We start from the raw sequence: 19,853 nt of genomic DNA, 5'->3' as shown, positions 1-19,853 counted from the left end.
ATAATGATGTTTTGTTTATATATTTATACATATATTTATAACTACAGAGTAGCTGGAAACATCAGGGACTGTTTTTGCTTGCAAAACACGGTCCATTGTGTGCCAGAAAGTACTTTTACCATAATTTCATTGTCTTTTTAGTGTTCCGCACTGAAACACATCAACACAGTTAGCCTGCCTCTAAAACAAGGCATCTCCTCCCTTTCATTTAATTGTTTTTATTTGCTTACTTATTCATGGTTTCATTCAATTTCTCTCCTTTTTTCTCTATGACATCTCTCTGTCATTTTGACTGTCAATAGCTTTACGTTGAAAGGCCCTGTGAACTCTATACTGACTTTAATGGGGTGTTTTCACCTAAAAAGGTTGGTGGTATAGTAGTAGATTATGACGTGCAGTAGTTTCTAGTTATTTAGCTGATAAAGGCTAATGTAGTGTATTATCAGCCATTGGAGAAGCCACATTTAATGGGTTTCTGTGAGTCATTGTAAATCAGTGAAGTGGCATTTAACCTCATTATTTAATTTTTAATTGGCCTATGAATGTAACTGTCACTGTAGCGACATTAGTCACTTTTGTCTGACTTGTGTAACATTATCATTGACCCTGTTTCCCTGCAGACCCCTCACCTGGTGAACCTGAATGAGGATCCTTTGATGTCAGAATGTCTGCTTTATTATATCAAAGATGGAATAACAAGGTATGAAATCATTTGTCTGTATGTTGCACTAAGGCATCTTATGATTGCTACATATCCAACCAGTCAAGGGTCCTACAAAAGACATGATGTTGTTTACTGCTTTGATGTAAGGATTTTTCTGTCCTGTATTTGTCTACTTCTTCAAATAAAATAGACTTATTATCATGTGCAATATTCAACTTACAGACTAATTTTTATTGTTCCAAAATCCTGCTCCTCATAATGTTCATTAAACACAAAATATGTTTTGATTGGCTGTAATTGTGTCACATCATATAGCAGTTTTACGCTTGCTGTGAGAAAATTGGCTTGTCACTGAAAACTTGTTGCATTATGCTTGGTTACGTTTCTGTAATGTGGATGTCAGAATATCTCTGTGTTAATTAAAATAAATGTCTTTGTTTTGACAGGGTGGGCCAGGCAGATGCAGAAAGAAGACAAGATATCGTTCTAAGTGGAGCGCACATCAAAGAGGAGCACTGTATCTTCCGCAGTGAAAGGAATGCCAATGGAAATGGTTAGCACTCACTTACATCTTTAGATCCATTTAACTGTGTTCAGTTCACGTGTCAGCTGTTAAACACTTATAAATCAGTGCAAATGAACCAACTTTTCTGTCAAAGATTATTTCTTTGTTCTTTAAGCTTTTACTCAATGAACATTGGATATTAGGCCTTTCAGCTGGAGGTAGTGAATTGTCTTTTGTCTCTACAGTGATTGTCATGTTGGAGCCATGTGAGGGATCTGAAACATATGTGAACGGAAAACGTGTGACTTCTGCAGTCCAGCTGCGCTCAGGTGACTCTCTGACATCTTAAACATTAAACATTTTATTCTGGGAACTATTCACTTTAGTTTTCAATGGGAAAGTAAGATATTTCCTGTGAATGTGCCTCATTAGCCTCTGTAGGTAAATAACTATTTGTGCTACAGACCAGTGTGTTTTAGATTTACGATTATGCATTAATGTGATAACAAATGCCAGAATCAGGCAGCATAATGGACTGTGTACAGCTAAAAGAACCGAAAGTGGCTGACATCACAAGCCTTGCATATTCAAGTTGGACAATACATTTATAAGCCATTATATTGTTCCAGTGTGTACAAACCTGTTGATTCCTCAGGTAACCGCATTATCATGGGAAAGAACCACGTGTTCCGGTTTAACCACCCTGAGCAGGCTCGCGCTGAGCGTGAGAAGACACCAACAGCAGAGACCCCCGTAGAACCAGTGGACTGGACCTTCGCCCAAAGAGAACTTCTGGAGAAACAGGGTATCGACATGAAGCAAGAGATGGAGAAGAGGTACGAAGCCCTAATAATCATCAGATTTTGTTAAACAACAACTCCAGGTTCACTACAAGAATTATATGGTTTTGACTCATCCCTCAGGCAAGTAAGTTATAGTAAATGTTTACACTTGTTTCGGGTTAACATGTATATGCATTTGAACAGTTATTGTCTTTGTAGGTACCTTAGTGTAAGGTAATGTAATTTCTTTTTAAATGAAGGATGAGTCAATTATTTTCTGTGGTAATTGACATAATACTATATATGCTGTCAATAGAGCTTGCAAAACTCTTTCAAAGAAAATGTGGATTCCATTTAATACATAGTTTAGGGATGGATAGCCAGCCAAAGCTGGGGCCACCCAGCAGCTGCCGAAGACAAAATCTACTCTTTGTAAATTTAAGCTCTTGGTATGGAATGTGAGCACATATGAATTGGATTATTGTAAGAAGGATTTTTAGGATTATGTAGCGGAAAGCAAATGCAGTGAGTTGTAAGAAAGAGCAGCATTTTGATGCCGTGGTCTCGCACTGTATTATATCAGGCTTACAGAAATGGAGATCCTGTACAAAAAAGAGAAGGAAGAAGCGGACCAGCTGCTTGAGCAACAGAGACTGGTAAGGCTGAATCTCTTTGATAATTCTTATTTTTCTGTTGTTTATCAGAGGACCTGTTTTTTCGTTTCAATTAGACCTTAATTGTCCTTCCAAATTTTGTTAGCAACTTTCGTTAGAGTGAGGGGAGAGATGTGCCATTTGATGAACTGAGTAAAACGGGCACCCAGTTTTCTACTTGCTCTGCTGAAGTCCAACCAGCACTAATTCTGCACTCTTAGCTCTGACAACTTGAGACTTTTGTGTGTCTGTATGTGTGTGAGAGAGAAACACTTCTCCCAGTGCATGGCTGAACCTCTTTGCATGGTAACTGAATCCACTCTGTCTGGATTGAGATAGCAGATGGCCCATCGCTGATATGGACTGATATACATATTCAGTTTGATACACCAAGATTTAACGAGAATTTCTTATTTAAATCTTCACTTTTCTCTCATAGATTTGAGATGTAACTGCAAAACAGCATCAGCAGAAAAATACCAATTTGGCTTATAATTAGTAATCTGTGTTTTTATAAAATCCATTGTTGTGTAAGGCATTGGTTTGCCATGTACCAGTTAAAGACTCCATGAAATCAAAATGGGAGCTTTTTTGAGAGAAAATAAATGATTTGACAATTGTATGTTTCAGGGCTGTCATTTAACTTAAAATATTTATTTAATGTTTTAATTTGATAATTAAAAAAAAAAAAAAAAAAAGTTTTTGAAATCAATTAAATTAAATATAATTTTTTAGGTTTAGATGTTTTTATGTAATATTTTGGTAATATTTAAACAAAAAAGATCCACCATCAACTTAATTTGATATAAAGTAAAAAATTTATATAATATTTTATATGATATAAAAGTTTTTTGCTTTAGTAGTTACCATATACGAGCCACAAACAACATTCTGTCTTCATAATATGACACTTAATTTTAATATTTTTTTCGCACAGTATAAATGGTTCATTGCAAATATTTATTTAGATGTACTTACTTTTGCAAAAATCATCATATTTGGAGGTCTTTTACATTGTAGAGTTGACATCAAACTATGCCCGTCACCATTTTTCATGGGGACTTTAATCTTCTCTTTGGTTTATTCTGTATGCTGCTTTTGCATGGTTTGTTTTTGTAGCTTGTTTAACATATTAATTTACAGGATACTTAGTACCTCATTTAGTATTTGTTGCTGAGCAATGTTGATAAGCTAGTCAAGCTTGAGTCAGCATTTGATTTACCCAAATAGATTTCGTTTCATCTGAGTTTGTTGGTTTTCTCAATGCAATTGCTGATATTTCCAATGCATTGTTGCCATAACCCAAGATTTCTGCTGTAGTTGATGAAGGCTAGTGACAATGTGGTTTCTCATTGACATCTGTAGCCTTGAGTTCTACACATCTGTGTCTGGCTAGGCACAGAGGGCATGCTATAACACAGCTATCCATGCTGGTGGGTCTTAATGATGACAAGCTCTCCAATGCTCTGATGGTCTCATTCATATAATCTCATACACAGAACGACACAGATATTGCACACTGCACTGATTACACAGCCACGATTACATGGTCACCAGCTGTCTCCTTTGTTATTTGACTGTGATTTTTGCATTGTCCTTGTTTTACTTGACCTGGAAAATGAGAAACTGCATTTTCTCTCAACTAACCTTTTAACTGTAGTGGATGTAATCGATCATGCTTTTAACCTCCTCCGAGCCTGTCCTGTCTCTTTTTTTCTTCTCTGTACTGACCTGTAATAAACACGCAAGAGTCTAACCCACTGCTAGAGCTAGAAAAACTCTAAAAGCAAATCTTCTCTATCAAGGACTTCAAATGGGGGAATGAAGCAAAACTCATCAGGCTTTGTTGCATGCCACTGAAGCATGTTTGGGGTGCAACTTTCAAGAGCTCTAATTGAAGAGGATGTCATGAATTTAAACTTGACAAAAAAGAAACCAGCTCAACAACAAAAACAGCAGATCGAGCAACATCTGTCCCCTTTTTTGTTGATATTTTTCTCATATTCATGAAAGTCATGCTTGGCATTTACTTTTTATAGTGATATGCAACTTGGGAATAACAGTGATTTAAATTTATATCTACACACTGTAAATCTAAAAAACAGTCAGAAAGCTTAGAGCTTAGAAAGCTTGAGTATTGTCAAATGCATCTGAAATTAAATAATCCTCTCTAAAATGTTAATGTCTGTAATTGACAAAAAATTGCTTTTCCTGAAGGTAGTTAGAAATGGTCAAGCAGGTTGACATTTTTTCTCAGCTTAATGTATTAATTTGTACATTTTTCTGCGTTTAATGTTGTATTGGTTCCCCAAAGTTTTAGAAAATCTCTAGAAAGTTTCACATATGTAATTAGGAAATCCTGTGTATCTGATGTTTATAGTCATAACACAAATACTTCAGAAATGTACATGTATAAATTGAAGGTTAACTTTCATCGTAAACAAACCAGTAGCCAGTGCTTCTGCTTTCATTATAATCTCATATCTTTAGCAAAGCATCATCTCATTTAGCTGTTCCCATTTTGCATATCACAACACTGTCCATTCTTTACAGAAACATTCCTTTTGATTTCGATATCCCATTTTAATTTTCCCATTTTGTTTTTCGCACTCTTTGGTTTGTTTCCTGTTTTGTTCTCTCAAGGATGGAGACTCTGATAGTGGTGACGACTCTGATAAGAGGTCATGCGAGGAGAGCTGGAGACTCATCACTTCACTTCGGGAGAAACTTCCTCCCAGCAAGCTCCAAACCATAGTCAAAAAGTGTGGCTTACCCAGCAGCGGTAAAAGACGGGAGCCTGTCAAAATGTACCAGATCCCGCAGCGTCGTCGCCTTACAAAGGACTCCAAATGGGTGACTATCTCTGATCTGAAGATCCAGGCAGTCAAAGAAATTTGCTACGAGGTGGCTCTGAACGATTTCCGTCACACCCGTCAAGAGATTGAGGCTCTGGCCATAGTAAAAATGAAAGAGCTTTGTGCCACCTACAACAAGAAAGACCCGAATGAACGAGATTCTTGGAGAGCGGTGGCTCGAGACGTCTGGGACACTGTAGGGGTTGGCGATGAACGAATTGAAGATGTCATAACCAACGGGCGAGGTGTAACTGACATGGATGACCTAAAAGTGCACATTGACAAACTGGAAGACATCCTGCAAGAGGTGAAAAAGCAGAACAACATGAAGGACGAAGAGATTAGAGCTCTCCGGAATAAGATGGTGAAGATGGAGCAAGTGATTCCACTAATTTCCAACGAGTCCCAGGAGAAAAACGCTCATAGTGCACCTACGAGGGCCCGCAGTTCCAGTGAGGGTAAAGCTCCTGAGGAGAAACCCAACAGCGAACAGTCGGATGAGCAAGCGTCTAAGATGATGGATGATGATGATTCATCGTTCCGACGTGGACATATGCAGTGGATGCGACAAGAGCAGGTACGCCTCAAGAACCTCCAGCAACAGGAGATTTCCAAGCAGCTCCGGAGGCAAAACGGACCTCACCGCTTCATCCCACCTGAAGACCGCAAGCTACGCTTCCCCTTTAAGAGTAACCCCAAACATCGCAACTCCTGGACCCCTGGCACTCATATCATTATCACCGATGAACAGGTGATTGAGTTGAAAGTTCCCAAAGAAGCAGTCCAGGAAGAGGAAGAAGGCAAAGGGGAGGCTGTAGAGCCCAGAGAACAAGTGGTGCCCATCGTCCACAAATACCCTACTCTTCCTAGTCCCATGGGTCAGCATAGAAGCAAAGACTTAGAGCAGGGCCATAGACACAATCAAAGCAACAAACTTCATGAACGAGGCCGTAGTAACTCCTTCAACAGCAGCCAGCGAGCCTCTGACTCTACAGAGTCCCTCAATTCTGGGAACAGGAAGCCCCCTCATCCCCAACAGGTCTTTTACCAGCCACGCTACAACCAAAATCAGCATCATTATCCACAACAACTGCTTCCCATTCAGCATTTCTACCATTACAATACTGATGCCATCAACAACTACCAGCAGTACCCACCCAATCAGCAGCCGAGCCACCACAACAATTTTTACACGCCACCCCGTATGCGTAGACAATTGTCTGCCCCTAATTTGAAGGGCAGTCGAGAAACCACAGTGTGACTTTGTAAGCAGGGCATAGGTTCATGTACAGAACTAGTTGATGCTACAAATCACACATCACAGACTCATCACAGCATTGGACAGCTTGTCCCTATCAAGTCAAACTGTTATGTGGCACTTGTTTTAAGCAATTGAATGTTCTTGTTGTCATTTGTAGATTCAAATTGCAATGATCTTCCTGAAAAATACCACATTAGATCCATGCATCAACAATTTGATCTTCATCCATGTTAGTTATGCATATTGGTAAAAAGGCTAGCAGTAAATGTGTTGGGCAAAGGTGTCCAAAGCACAACAAGATCTCAGAACGGTGTTCTTGAGCCTTGATTCATAAAATAAGCATTTTTTTGCAAAAAAAAGTACCAGGAGCTATGAGTTTTAAGAAAGACACCCTTTTGTTTTTGTCTGTAGTATTAACTTTTTTAATTCATGGGATATGAGAATTGAGAATGTAATTGAGAAGTACTTTACACTGATTTGCCTCAGTTTACCTTTGTTTTGCTGCTGGTCTTGATGGTCTGAATTGAGCTTAGAATTGAACACATAACCACTACACTTCAACATTTCATACTGTCCAGTGAGAGAACCTTGAACCATTACTTGAATTTTGAGTTTCTGAATTTACAATTGAGTCATATTTGTGCATTCAAGATGCATGGTTGATATGTTCAGTAAATGCTGGAAGGTTAATAGCCAAACCTTTATCCTTTTGAATGTTTAAAAACGCATGTCAGAGATGCAAATGACATTATTACTGTTACATTTTATGCAAATTGTTTTATTTCATGAAGTTTTGGGTCCTTAGGTTGGTATTCCCCATTAAATAATTTGAATATGAAAGGTGGCAGCAAAGGCCTTTCTCTAGCTGCCTTGTGTAGATGAGTAAAAGATTGTGAAGGAGTGCTTTTAAAGTTTTTAAGTGCCTTATTGACTCACTAATGTGTCATTAACATTGAATTTATCTCCTTGTACTTGGCGCCTAAAAATAAGTAATAGAAAACAGAATGATTTTTACAGAATTTGCATCAGTCTTTTAATGTGAAAGATAAAGACACCACCCCTAAATTAGGTAAGAAGTTTATTTTACATCAAAATAACTGCCTCTTTGTTTTTATTAAGTTGGATTCTGCCTTACTTTGAGTACAAACCACTCTGCACTAAACATCCATATCCAAAGAGGCAGTGTTTTTTGTGAAGCGCAGTAAAAGAACTGCTTCAGAGCGTGCTTTGCATCTTTTGTTCCTCTAAACTGTCTGCTGCACTCTGATCCTCAATAGGGGGGACAGCCTGTTCCCACGGGATGGAGTCAGCGTTCTAGAACACTGTGCTGTTTTCCTAAATCTTAACATGATTAGAATTGCATTTATTTTCTTGTGTCCGCTGTGTGGCAAGTGAGCCCAAAGAAAACACCAGAGACGTCTCATGGAAAGGACCTCTAACAGGGCTGTTTCCATGGTTTCCAAGGCTCATTTTGAAAGCTGTAGCATGTTTTTAAGGAAGAAAAACCCTTAAAAGCCAAATCAGGTTTGCTGGACAGGTATATGCTGCACTGCATTTTATTTTCTCCTTTAGTCTCACATAAATTCACAGCCTGTATAAGTAATGCCACTGAGCACTTGATTAAATTAACCACTGTTTTTTTTTTCTTTTGACACCGTAATTATGTTCACATAGGGTTAATGTAGTTGTACGTCTTTACACTTAAGCCACTGTGATTTCCCTGCTTAAGCTTTGATATTATTATGCACTGGTGTGCCTCAGCGCCCAAGTGTGACCCATTACCAGTTGCGAATTACCAAAGCACATGTTCTGAAATCCTCTTCATGTCATCTCCTCTGGCTAAGTGTTAGCCAAATAGGTCAAAAGTCCATGCTTCAGCATTGCTTCATATGAATGAAGAACTTAAATGCTTTTGTTGCCAGGAATACTGCTTTATTTCTATTGAAACCCCTGAGTTTTGGCAAGTAATGCATACGTGCATAAAACACAATTACTTTCCCTTCAAAAGGTAAAATCAAGAAACTGGATAAATAAAGAAGCAGGATTCAAGTTTAAAGGTGAAATGCATAATTTTAATTTTTATAAGTTTAGACTTTGTTGGCTCAACCAGTGATGTCAGTTTGGGGGCAAGGCTGTCTGTCATTATTTTTGAACATCTGTTTAGTGCAGTAGAAATTACACACTTCATGTTTCAGTGCTGCACAGATATTAAAGTATAAGTCACTCCTCGATAATCTTTATTTTGAACTGTTATCTAGACATGCCATTTCCCGGCTCCAATAAAGAATGTTATGCTAACATTAATGCATGGTGCTGCCAGCTACTCTTAACTACCACAAGAGGAGCTAAGGAAATGTATAAAGTCAAGCAAACAATGTATTTTTACCCTTTTTAAAGGTATGTCACTTGTCTGTTCAGTGTTTATCTATATGCAATGGTGATATCAAGTGCCTCCAAAAGGCCCTGTATTTTAATGTGTTGTTTAGGGAGACGTTTTTGTGCAACATATGATCTTCAATGCTCAAAGATGTGTTGATGGTTTACTAATATTGCTATTACATTGAACTATGCTGAATATATCAAAATTTCAAACAATGACTGAAATAAAGTGGACAAGTTTGAAAGTGAAAAAATGTGAAAGTGCCGTGTAGCCAAGTATGGTATCCCATACTCTGAATTTGTGCTCTACGTTTAACCCATCCAAGTGCACACACACAGCAGTGAGTAATGAACACACAAACACACAGCAGTTGGGGGTTTGGTGTCTTGATGTAGTGTTTTAATTTAGTTTTTTTATTTGAGGTGGAAGAGAGCGCTGGTTATTCACTCCCCCCATCAACAATCCCTGTCGGAACCGAGACTTAAACACTCTAACCATTAGCCCACGACTGCCCTAAAATATACCTGCCTGAAATGTACTGACTGTTCATACAAATGTCTTTATCTATACAAACAAATACTTAATAGCAATCACATTTAAAGAATTTTAAAAATGTGTATTAGTAGATTAGAATGATCATTTCATCATATTACAGCTCTTAGGAGGTATGACAGCAGTCAGCCATTAATCAGTGTAGTTGACTTCAAATCCAGAGCAATTATATTATCCATCTTGTATAAGTGGATTTACAGTTGTTTTGACATTGCATTTACAGACAGAACATTCTCATTTGTTATTCAACTATGTGGGACAACTGAATTGTGTTTAAATGTCCACATTTTTAGTGAAACCGCACACAAAACACCTCTCTTTTCTACCTGAAACTTTTCATTACTATTTAAATGTATTATAAATGTAATGTAGTGAAATGTCTAGATGTCTTGGTACCTTGAAAATTGTTTCTACAGCTTCAGTAGATGCGGCAGTAGAGAACATACCTTGATTTGTTTTTAATTTTTCAAAAATGCTGTAGGGGTGCAGGGAGGGTTTTATGTCTCGGCAGAACACTGAAATTAAAAGTACTTTAAGTGTTCACTATTAATCACATAAAAGTTATGGTTTGGTTAAATCGAAAATCCAAATTATTGAACTTCAGTATGTAACTTATCCTGCATCTTTTGTCCTATACAATTACAGACTTATGTAAGGATGGATTTGCAACATATATAGGGACAAGAGACTTGGACGTGAGCTTTTTCTGCTTGAGCCACCTCACAATGCCCTAGCAACCCTAGAAGCTGCATAGCAAAATTATCTTTATTGTCTATTTCTATGTGCAAAATTAGTGCTGTTTAGTTTAACTTCAGTCTAAGTCATTAAAAAAAATGAAGTATAATTATTATTCTGTTGCCTTGAACTAGCCAAATGGCACACCATTGCTAAAGCTACAGTGTAACCATCCTTTTGAAGTTTTATCTCCAAGGTTCACTGAGTGTTTATCGTGCTATGATTGTGTCGTCTCTCTTCATCAAACCTTCTCAAAGGTATATGAGAGTAAACTGCAAGAGCTGCAGAAACAGGTGGAGACTCGCTCACTGGCTGCAGAGACCCCAGATGAAGAGGAAGAAGAAGAGGAGGAGGATGAAGGTAGTGTATTTGAACGCTAAAATCAAAATAGTCAGGATCAGGATTTTGGCTTCTTTCATATTTGTGAGTGTTAAGCTACCCTTTGGCATTAAATGAACCATATTTCATATAATTTAATATGTGTGCAGTGTACTGGGACATGTGGGGTATGTTCCTAAATCAACATTGTTTGAATCACATTCCTGTCCTAACCCTATCCATAACCTTAACCCAACCAAAACTACCCCAACAATCAGAGGAACACCGATAATAGGCCGATAAGCCTCTACACCTTCCCTATAGTCTGAGCGATTGAATAATGTTCTAGGAACAATAAGGTCATCCTGCTTGGAAAAATCACAACCATCTACAGTACATCACTCCCTTGCCATGTTTGTTCCTGTATTGTTGCAGTGCCCTGGACTCAGCATGAGTATGATCTGGCCCAGTGGGCTTTCAGGAAGTGGAGGTACCACCAGTTCACCTCCCTCAGAGACCAGCTGTGGGGCAATGCTGTATACCTCAAAGAAGCCAATGCCATCAGTGTGGAGCTCAAGAAAAAGGTACAGCAAACATTTGTCAGTCATCAAAACATTGAACCGTTTTTAACTTCACTCAGTGTGAAACCTGAAAAAAGGCCAAAAATGACAGTCTTGTGCATGTTTATATATATAAAAAAAGAATGCTTCCTGTGTGAATGGCTTCTAAAACAGACGGGACAGTTTTTTTTTTTACTGCCACAACATGATATAAAACTGTGTATGACTGAGTTTTTCATTGTGATGGCAGTTTACCAGTAAGTTCTGCTGTATTTACATATTCTCAGACAGATCCCTGTCGCTTTACTCATTACCCATCTGTCAGCTTTCAACGGTTGTCTCATTAAAGTCAAAAAAAGCACACACGAACAGTTTCAGCTGTTCTTTTTCTGTCACTTGCTTCACTTTTACTTGTTCATGCCTCTTTTTTTCAGTTAATATGCGTATAATCTCATGAAGACCCTTCCTGTGGAGCCTTGAGATAGAAACATTTCTATTCTGATTTATCATGCGCTCTTACTTTGTATTTATAGCTTCAGTGGCGCCAGAGTCGATTTTGAATTCGTTTTTCATTAGCGTGGAAATCTTTTGCTGTATTCAACTTTGATACATTACTTCAGTTTTCCAAAAAATGTCTGAACCTGCAATCTTTTAGTCATCAGCTCACATCATTCATCCTTGTTTATGCCCTTATGTCTCGTTTACATGATCTGTGTGTAGGTCCAGTTCCAGTTTGTCTTACTCACGGACACCCTCTACTCTCCGCTGCCTCCGGAGCTGCTGCCTCCAGAACCAGAGAAAGAGCGTGACACTAGGTCTTTCCCTCGAACGGTGGTGGCTGTGGAGGTTCAGGACTTGAAGAACGGAGCCACTCACTATTGGTCCCTGGAGAAGCTCAAGTAAGCCTCAGGCTGCCAACCACACTGTGATATACAGAGTTTTGCTCTTATTTTTTGTGCAATTATTATTTGGAACAATCCATTTAGAGATCCCAAAGCTCTATTTAAAATGTTTGATTTTTTATTTGTACTTTAAATGGTGTTTAAAGTGTTTTTTGTCAGCTGTAATTGTTTCTAAGGGTGACATTTATGACAGAAAATGTGCATGGCTTCACACAAAACTTGTTTCAACATTGATTTCGATGATGTGTAATCAGAAATGTGACTTGACTTGTCATGTTTTCACAGGCAGAGGCTGGACCAGATGCGAGAGATGTACGACCGTGCAGGCGAGATGGCCTCGTCCAATCCGAGTGAGGATGGGGAGGGTGCTTTGACTGGCAGTGATCCGTTCTATGACCGCTTCCATTGGTTCAAGCTGGTTGGGAGGTATGCTAATCACTTAAACATGTTCCTATGACTTGAGAAATGATTGAGCATGTTCAACAGAAATCATTATGTCCTGTGCTTTTACATGCTGTGAAATTAGGTTTAATTCTGTGAGAATTTGTGTTATATTTGTTTGTAAAGAGCTGCTCTCAGAGGGAGCCCATAAATCATTCATGACATCTTTGTTTAATCATTTACACTGTTTATTTTTCTCTTCATATTCAAATCACCTTTTTTATTTTTTGTTTATTTGTTTTGCATTGTTTTCCTAAATGTTTATGTGCTTGTGTTTTGCTGTATGCTGATGTAGATTTTTTTTAATGCAATGTTTTTATCCATTTGTCATTTTAAACATTCATTTCATATGTAGATTGTTTTTTTTTTTTTTTTGTTCCTCTGTGCACATTATACACATTATTCAATTTTCTTGTGATTTTTATTTTTTTTTCTCCATGTTTTATTTCCATAAACAAGATGAGAACAGTTTCTATGATGTCTTTTTAAATGTAAAAACTTACTGCATTAATAGGGTTAAAAAAACAGCAATTAATTACTGTATTATGTACCTGCTATGTTTATTGTTTTCTATTTTATGTCTGAAGTCATGGCCCTTAAATGTGGCTAATTTAAATAATCTTGTAAACTCTTGCTTGTGCCTGCATCCTACCCACGCACCTTTTTTTTAGCTCACCTATTTTTCACGGCTGTGTGAACGAGCATCTGGTCGACCGCACTCCCTCGCCCACCTTCTCCACCAGCGATTCTGAGATTACTGAGCTGGCCGACGAAAGGCAGAGCGAGATGGAGGACTTCATGGATGACGAGGCTTTCGTGGACGACACCAGCTCAGATGCTGGGACCGAGGAAGGCTCTGACATCTTCAGCGATGGGCAGGACCCCTTCTATGACCGTTCCCCATGGTTCATCCTGGTGGGCAGGTTGGTGGCAGCCACTGCTCAGGGGGAAACCTGAAAAATGAGGGCTGGAAAGAGAGAGAATGAGTGACAAAGAGAAATGGAGACAGTTGTGTGGCTCAGTGTGCAGCTGTTAATGATGTAAAGATAGATACATTGAAAATGAAATAAACTGAATAGATTTTCTAGTAATGTGAGATCAGATCTGATCTAGGAAATGGCTCACACGGGTATAACAGATTCCTCCTCCAGTTCTCCACAACCTACATTTAACATCCATCTGTCTGGTTTGGTTTAACATTAGTACTCTAAACATTAGTACGCATTTGTGTTTGTTTTCATTCATTGTATTTATTTTAATCGGGCTGTCAGTCGATTCAGATGTGTTATGGTTAGCATTCAGTTCCTTTTTAGACAATAAATCTAACACAAGGAAAGAAATGCAAATGTAGTAATAATAAAATTCAATAATAAAACCATGTTCTCAGCACTTAATGGACTTAATGTTACATAGGCAGAGTTTTAGCCACCGGCCTGCCACTTTTGTTCTCTGCTGGAGTTCACATTAACATTTTTATGAATGACAGTGTTTCAGTTATGGGTGATATTGCACTTGGCCTCAATGGTAATTATATTTCACCATACAAGAATGCAAATGACTTTTGCTAAACATCCCATCTGGGTTTAGAAATAAATCTCCCATACAAAATGACTTTCCCCATTGACTGAGAATCAAATTCTCTGCTAAGGGACTATTGTGAATGTAAGACAGTTTTTAGAATATGATTGTTGCAATATGTTGTGTTAATCCCATCTGTTAACACATTAACTTCGATTTACAGCCCTAGTTTCTTTATTTTTATTAACTTATTAATTTATTGTGCTTGTATATTTAAATATTAAATTGTGTTCATTTGATGTCTATAATTTAATTTTGTCTGTTCTTTATTTTCTTTAATATGAATTTTCATTCAGTGTACTTAAGAGCTGTTATTTGTCAGTCAGCTATACAAGAGGGGAGGATAGATGAGGAGAGAGGCAACATAGTCTGGATCGATGCAGAGGCGTAGATGGACCTGCGTCATTGTGACTTCACTGATGCGCTACAGTGATAGCTCTCCTCCATCTTGGCCTTGAGGCTGCCTACGGGGAGAGGAGGAGCTCTTTGACTGCAAACAGCTCTTGAAATCCAGACTGTGTGTGCCCCCTAGCCTCTGAAAATATAAAATACTCTAATACAATCTCTCACGCAAATAAATTAATACATTTTTTTTATTTGCCCCTACATCATAATGTATGAGTTATTTGGTTGCACTTCTTTTTCTTTGGCGTTCAGTTTCAAGGTTGACACATTTGTTTCTGTGTTTTGTTATTTAGTGCTGTGTTTTGTTTGCGTCAGCTCAGTGAACGTGTCTGACACATCATATCCATTATTCTCTGATGGTGTTAATCAGGGTTATGGAGATGAACTCGTGCAGTGAAAGGAAGGCACTGTGTAACACTGCTCTAGGCTGTTTTTAAACATCTCTTGTATTCTCCATACTATTACATATGGTACATGTTGTGAACGTGTGTGTGTGTGTGCATGAGACTGTCAGGCGGCGATGGCTCTCAGGGCAGTACTATAATTGCCGTTCTTTTTCTTCCAGAGCCTTCGTGTATCTGAGTAACCTTCTGTATCCTGTGCCTCTGGTGCACCGTGTCGCTATAGTAACAGAGAAGGGAGAAGTGCGAGGATTCCTGCGAGTGGGGGTCCAAGCCATCGCTGGTGAGCGCTGCTCTATATTAATGAATTAATTAAGGCTTGGCTCAGATTTAATTAAGCAGAGTTGATACTTGTGTCCTTATTCTTTGGTATTTGTGGTTTTGTAGCCGATGAAGAGGCTCCTGATTATGGATCTGGTGTGCGTCAGTCGGGCACTGCTAAAATTTCTTTTGACAATGAGTATTTTAAAAAGGTATGACCCCCCCGATCCCCCCCAGATCTATCTATCTATCTATCTATCTATCTATCTATCTATCTATCTATCTATCTATCTATCTATCTATCTATCTATCTATCTATCTATCTATCTATCTGCCACATTTTAAGGCTTGTTCATGCATAGTTGAATGAGACTTTACAGCAAAAATATTTGCAAACATTTATCATTTTTCACAAAAATCCTATTCAAGTCTAGTCTGATAAAAGAGTTTTAATTACAAGCACAGACACAGCTAAATTGTTAACGTTTGAAGTTTAGAAATCTTTCCTCGGGTTTGACATTGGTACTAGTTTCTACAAGGTTTGTGTTGTGTTGTGACCGCTGCCTTTATCTTTTTATTTCCTTTTTTTATTTCTTCCTCTCTCTTACACCATCCAGAGTGATTTCTCCTCTGTGGTCATGACCCGCTCTGGCCTCTCTTTGGAAGAGCTGCGTATTGTGGAAGGTCAAGGTCAGAGTTCGGAGGTCATCACCCCTTCAGAGGAGATGAACAGAATAAATGACATGGGTGAGTGTAGATGCACACACAGGCCAGCTGGCAGCCCCTGAGCTCTGAACAAAACCACTCAGTCCGAGTGAAAAGAAATGCTTACACATCCAGACGATGCTGTTGTGTTTTGCTATGTTGCATTTGATATACACTGCCTCACTGACCCGAAAGCTTTGAGACCAAACTGATTCTTCTAGCAGGTTTTAACAGGTCAATAAAAGAAGACCATGGAAACAGATTTATGGTGTCTCTGTTATTAAAACATCAAATATTATCAACCTGTTCCAGTTTACTTTTTTCAGAAACACCCTCTAATAGTGGTGATAAATAGCATAATATAAAAATAAATGTAACTGCATTAGGTTCTATATAAAATTGTCATATAAAATAAAGTGCTTGATTTAGATGATTTATATAGGTTTTTTTTAATAGAATTAGATGATTCTACACAATAGAAAAAAATTGAATTGTTGACCAAGAAAAACAAGATTAACATTTCTGCATTTCATATAGATTGAGTGTAGTTTTTGTATAATATAGAATTTTTATAGCATTAGATGGTTCTGCAGAGTGGAAATGCAAAAAATGGAAGGAATGCAATAAAATCAACAATTTCACATTAACTGTTTAGAGATCCATTAACAAAATCTAATATTAATGAATGTGTTTTGTGTCTAAAAGACTTGAAGCTTGGGAACGTGGACACAAAACCGGGTGACAGTTTGGCAGAGCATCTGGAAGTGGGCAGTATTTTCACTTTCCGCGTCACCGTTCTGCAGGCGAGCAGCATCCCGCCCGAGTACGCAGACATCTTCTGCCAATTCAAGTGAGTCAGTCTGTCTCTATGGCAACCCTTCTTTCCTGTCTCATTGGTCTTTATTCAGACAGAGCACACACACACCTCCACATAAATCACGCAGTCGCACAGTCACGCTTCTCTCAGTAATCCTGTCTCATGCTGCCAACAGTTTCCTCCATCGTCACGATGAGGCGTTCAGCACAGAGCCCCTGAAGAACACAGGCAGAGGTGCCCCGCTGGGCTTTTACCACGTACAGAATGTAAGTGTTGAAAGCAGTGAGAGCTTTTAAGGAGGAAATTGAACATTATGGTGGCATAACCGATCCAGAGTTGTTCTCATTAAAGTATTTCATCAGGCTAGCTGCGTATGCAGAATTATGCCTCATTATTACACATTGTGAGGCAAATACGCATGTGTTGTCAACTTATTTATCAACAGATCTCAGTGGAGGTGACAGAGTCCTTTATTGAGTACATAAAGACAAAGCCAGTTGTGTTCGAAGTGTTTGGCCATTACCAACAGCACCCACTGCGCATCCATGGACAGGAAGTGGTCAGGTAACAACCTGCTGTCTACTTTTTTTTTCTAGTATTCAGATTTGTCAATGGTATTTGTCAGTGACTGATGTTATCAAATTTTATAGTTGTCAAATATGTAAATTAAACATTTTATCTTTTATAGTTTTGTATAGTGCTGTAATGTTTATTTTTGTTTCAGTCTTGGATTTAATGATTTTAGTACTCATTTATTCAGTTAGTTGCCAAATTTCCAATTTTCATTTAAGTCTTTAAAGTTTAATATTTAGATATTTATATAATATTTAGCTTTATTTCAGTTATCAAAATCGGTTAATAGATTTTAAGTTAACAGTAACAACAATACATTGTACTTTAAATTATTTAGTTTTGACAGGAAAATAGCCTTAGATGATGATATGGCATGAAAAGACAACATTTAAAGGGATGACAGGAAACCTTTTAAAATGTAAAATGTCCAATGCAAGTTCTATCAACTCATTTACTTTTTTATTTTTTATTTTAGCAAATGAAGTTGATATTATTTCATATGTTGATGGAGCTTGTTTTGCATTTAAATAAGTAACTGAAACCTATATATTGTATAGTTGCTCTACAGCATATCTTGATAGTTGTGAAAAATATAGTATAAATAAAACAGGAAATAAATGTTCTCATAATCCTGACTATGTGGTTATGCCCTTGGTGGATTGATTAAATCAGCATACAGACTGATTAATATTAGTATAATTTTTTTTTTTTACATTTCTGATTCATTTTCTGCTTCTCTTGTAGCCCTTCTCAGCCTTCCAGAAAGTACTACCCCCCACCTATGCCTTTGTCTAAACCAGGTATGATGGCAACTACTCAAAAATGACATCTTCATTAATCTTCATAAAGAACATCACATGTTCATTAAGTCAGCTTAAAGGGTCTTAAATTTGCATAAGTAATAATAAAGCAGATTCCTTGAATAATCCTCGCCTGGAGCTTGTGTGCTCCTCTATCTCCCTTCTAATTATTCATGTAATTCATTACATCTTTCATTAAACAAGGAACTACCTCCCAGTTCACAATGCTGTGATCTGTAACTCTTTCGTTCGATACGGTTATCTCTTCTCAAAAGGGCTCTGGATTTCATTTATGCAGCAAGTCAGTTTGAAAGACGCAGCTGTCAGCCGTTCCTCTCCAGACTGTTGTTTTTTGATAGGGAACAAAAATAAAACCGAGGCTGTAGCCTTGAAGTGTCATCAGTCCTGACGGTGAATTGATCTTCACCCCGAGCTGACACTCTTTTATATCGCAATATGAATCTAGAGGTGCTACAGCTCAGTTGGAGATAATTGGAAAAGCTGTAGAGCTATTTGTGATTTATAGATTGTAGATGCAGAGTGTAAAACAAAAAACTCTTCACACCTGTCAAAAAAAATCTCATTCATAGAGCGGTGTCAAAAGTGGTTTGAGTCTCCAAGTGCCACTCTGGAATTTAAATAATAATTTAAAAAAACCTTTCTCACACAGTGGGCCAAAAAATACTTGGACCGTTTTGGCCACTTTATTTGTTATAATGCAAAGACATTAATACATTAAGCTCACAAAACGTTTTTGGGGCAACTGCATACTTAATCTTTTCCATTGCTCGCATACATTTACCTCCATCTTTGTCTTTTTCATTTCAATCCTCGTCCTCACCACTCTCACCTGGTGTCACCCACCCAGACCATACACGTAAGATTGAGTTGATCAGATACCTGATGACCGGGTACATGCACGGCCAGGTGTTGGACACGCTCTCAGAGCACGCCAATGCACTGGCCTCCACGGCCGTCGCCAGCCTGGAGGAAGGGGCAGATGAGCTGTCCCACTTCCCCTTTCTCCCTGTACCCAACAGCCCCGTTCTCAGAGTGCCCAGACATGACGGTTGGTACAGAGCCTCTAAGGCACGGAGTAGTTAAGATGGATAGTGATTGGCTCTGTGCTGTGACTAGTGTTGCCCTTCATCCCCACCTGATGACAGAATCCCAGTGGACGTTCTTTGAAATGTAGATATTCCTGATCCTGAAGATATAAAGGCTTTTCCTTGAGTTGCTGTTTTTAAGTGTCCCCCTCGCTGGTTGATCTAGACTGCTACGACAGCTGCTTGGTGTCTCCTTATGTGATACTTTGAAAGTGTACTGCTAATTAAATCACGTTAGGTGTTTTCCATATGTTCTTTTTAGCTTCCCTCAAGAAGCTTTTTTTTTTCACAAATGACACGAGTTACACAGGCGTTTTTCTTCTGTCTCTGAGCAAAAGGTTTCTTGCAGCTTTCCCCCAGTGCCACTGTCTCCCACCTCATCATACTGTAGAAATACAGCAGACGGCTGCAGGAAATGGAGTGCCGACCCTCAGCTGCAGTTTTAGGAGCAAATCAGGCTTTATTGATTTTCCCAATGTAGTGTAGAATTTCTTGTGGCCAGTTTTCCAAAGCCTACATAATGACCGTCCTTTAAGCTTTGTGTTTCCTCACATTACCTGACTCATGCTCATATTGCTTATCTGTCCTGTTCAGCATTT

The 19,853-nt window shown here is 38.3% G+C and overlaps 1 protein-coding gene across 19 annotated transcripts in view; it reads left to right on the top strand.

Moving 5' to 3' along the window:
- The window catches only part of LOC109074537 (kinesin-like protein KIF1B), a 69,385-nt gene that overhangs the window by 37,675 nt on the left and 11,857 nt on the right, over positions 1–19,853 (top strand). For 12 of the 19 annotated variants that reach the window (XM_042713345.1, XM_042713343.1, XM_042713337.1 and 9 more), the window contains 17 exons: positions 621–700; positions 1,111–1,217; positions 1,415–1,498; positions 1,825–2,005; positions 2,535–2,607; positions 10,645–10,747; positions 11,141–11,289; positions 11,986–12,164; positions 12,453–12,593; positions 13,280–13,531; positions 15,157–15,275; positions 15,380–15,465; positions 15,871–16,000; positions 16,664–16,808; positions 16,951–17,041; positions 17,221–17,339; positions 18,093–18,148. In XM_042713345.1, the coding sequence (XP_042569279.1) occupies positions 621–700; positions 1,111–1,217; positions 1,415–1,498; positions 1,825–2,005; positions 2,535–2,607; positions 10,645–10,747; positions 11,141–11,289; positions 11,986–12,164; positions 12,453–12,593; positions 13,280–13,531; positions 15,157–15,275; positions 15,380–15,465; positions 15,871–16,000; positions 16,664–16,808; positions 16,951–17,041; positions 17,221–17,339; positions 18,093–18,148 (2,095 nt within the window). Of the gene's footprint in view, positions 1–620; positions 701–1,110; positions 1,218–1,414; positions 1,499–1,824; positions 2,006–2,534; positions 2,608–5,247; positions 7,596–10,644; positions 10,748–11,140; positions 11,290–11,985; positions 12,165–12,452; positions 12,594–13,279; positions 13,532–15,156; positions 15,276–15,379; positions 15,466–15,870; positions 16,001–16,663; positions 16,809–16,950; positions 17,042–17,220; positions 17,340–18,092; positions 18,149–19,853 lie in introns of those variants that run through there. The other 7 variants (XM_042713347.1, XM_042713352.1, XM_042713351.1 and 4 more) reach the window with 2 other exon arrangements.

This window comes from Cyprinus carpio, chromosome A23 (assembly GCF_018340385.1).
Source record: "Cyprinus carpio isolate SPL01 chromosome A23, ASM1834038v1, whole genome shotgun sequence".
Lineage (NCBI taxonomy): Eukaryota > Metazoa > Chordata > Actinopteri > Cypriniformes > Cyprinidae > Cyprinus > Cyprinus carpio.
Note: the sequence above shows the minus strand (reverse complement) of the source record. Positions and strands in the feature narration are given on the sequence as shown.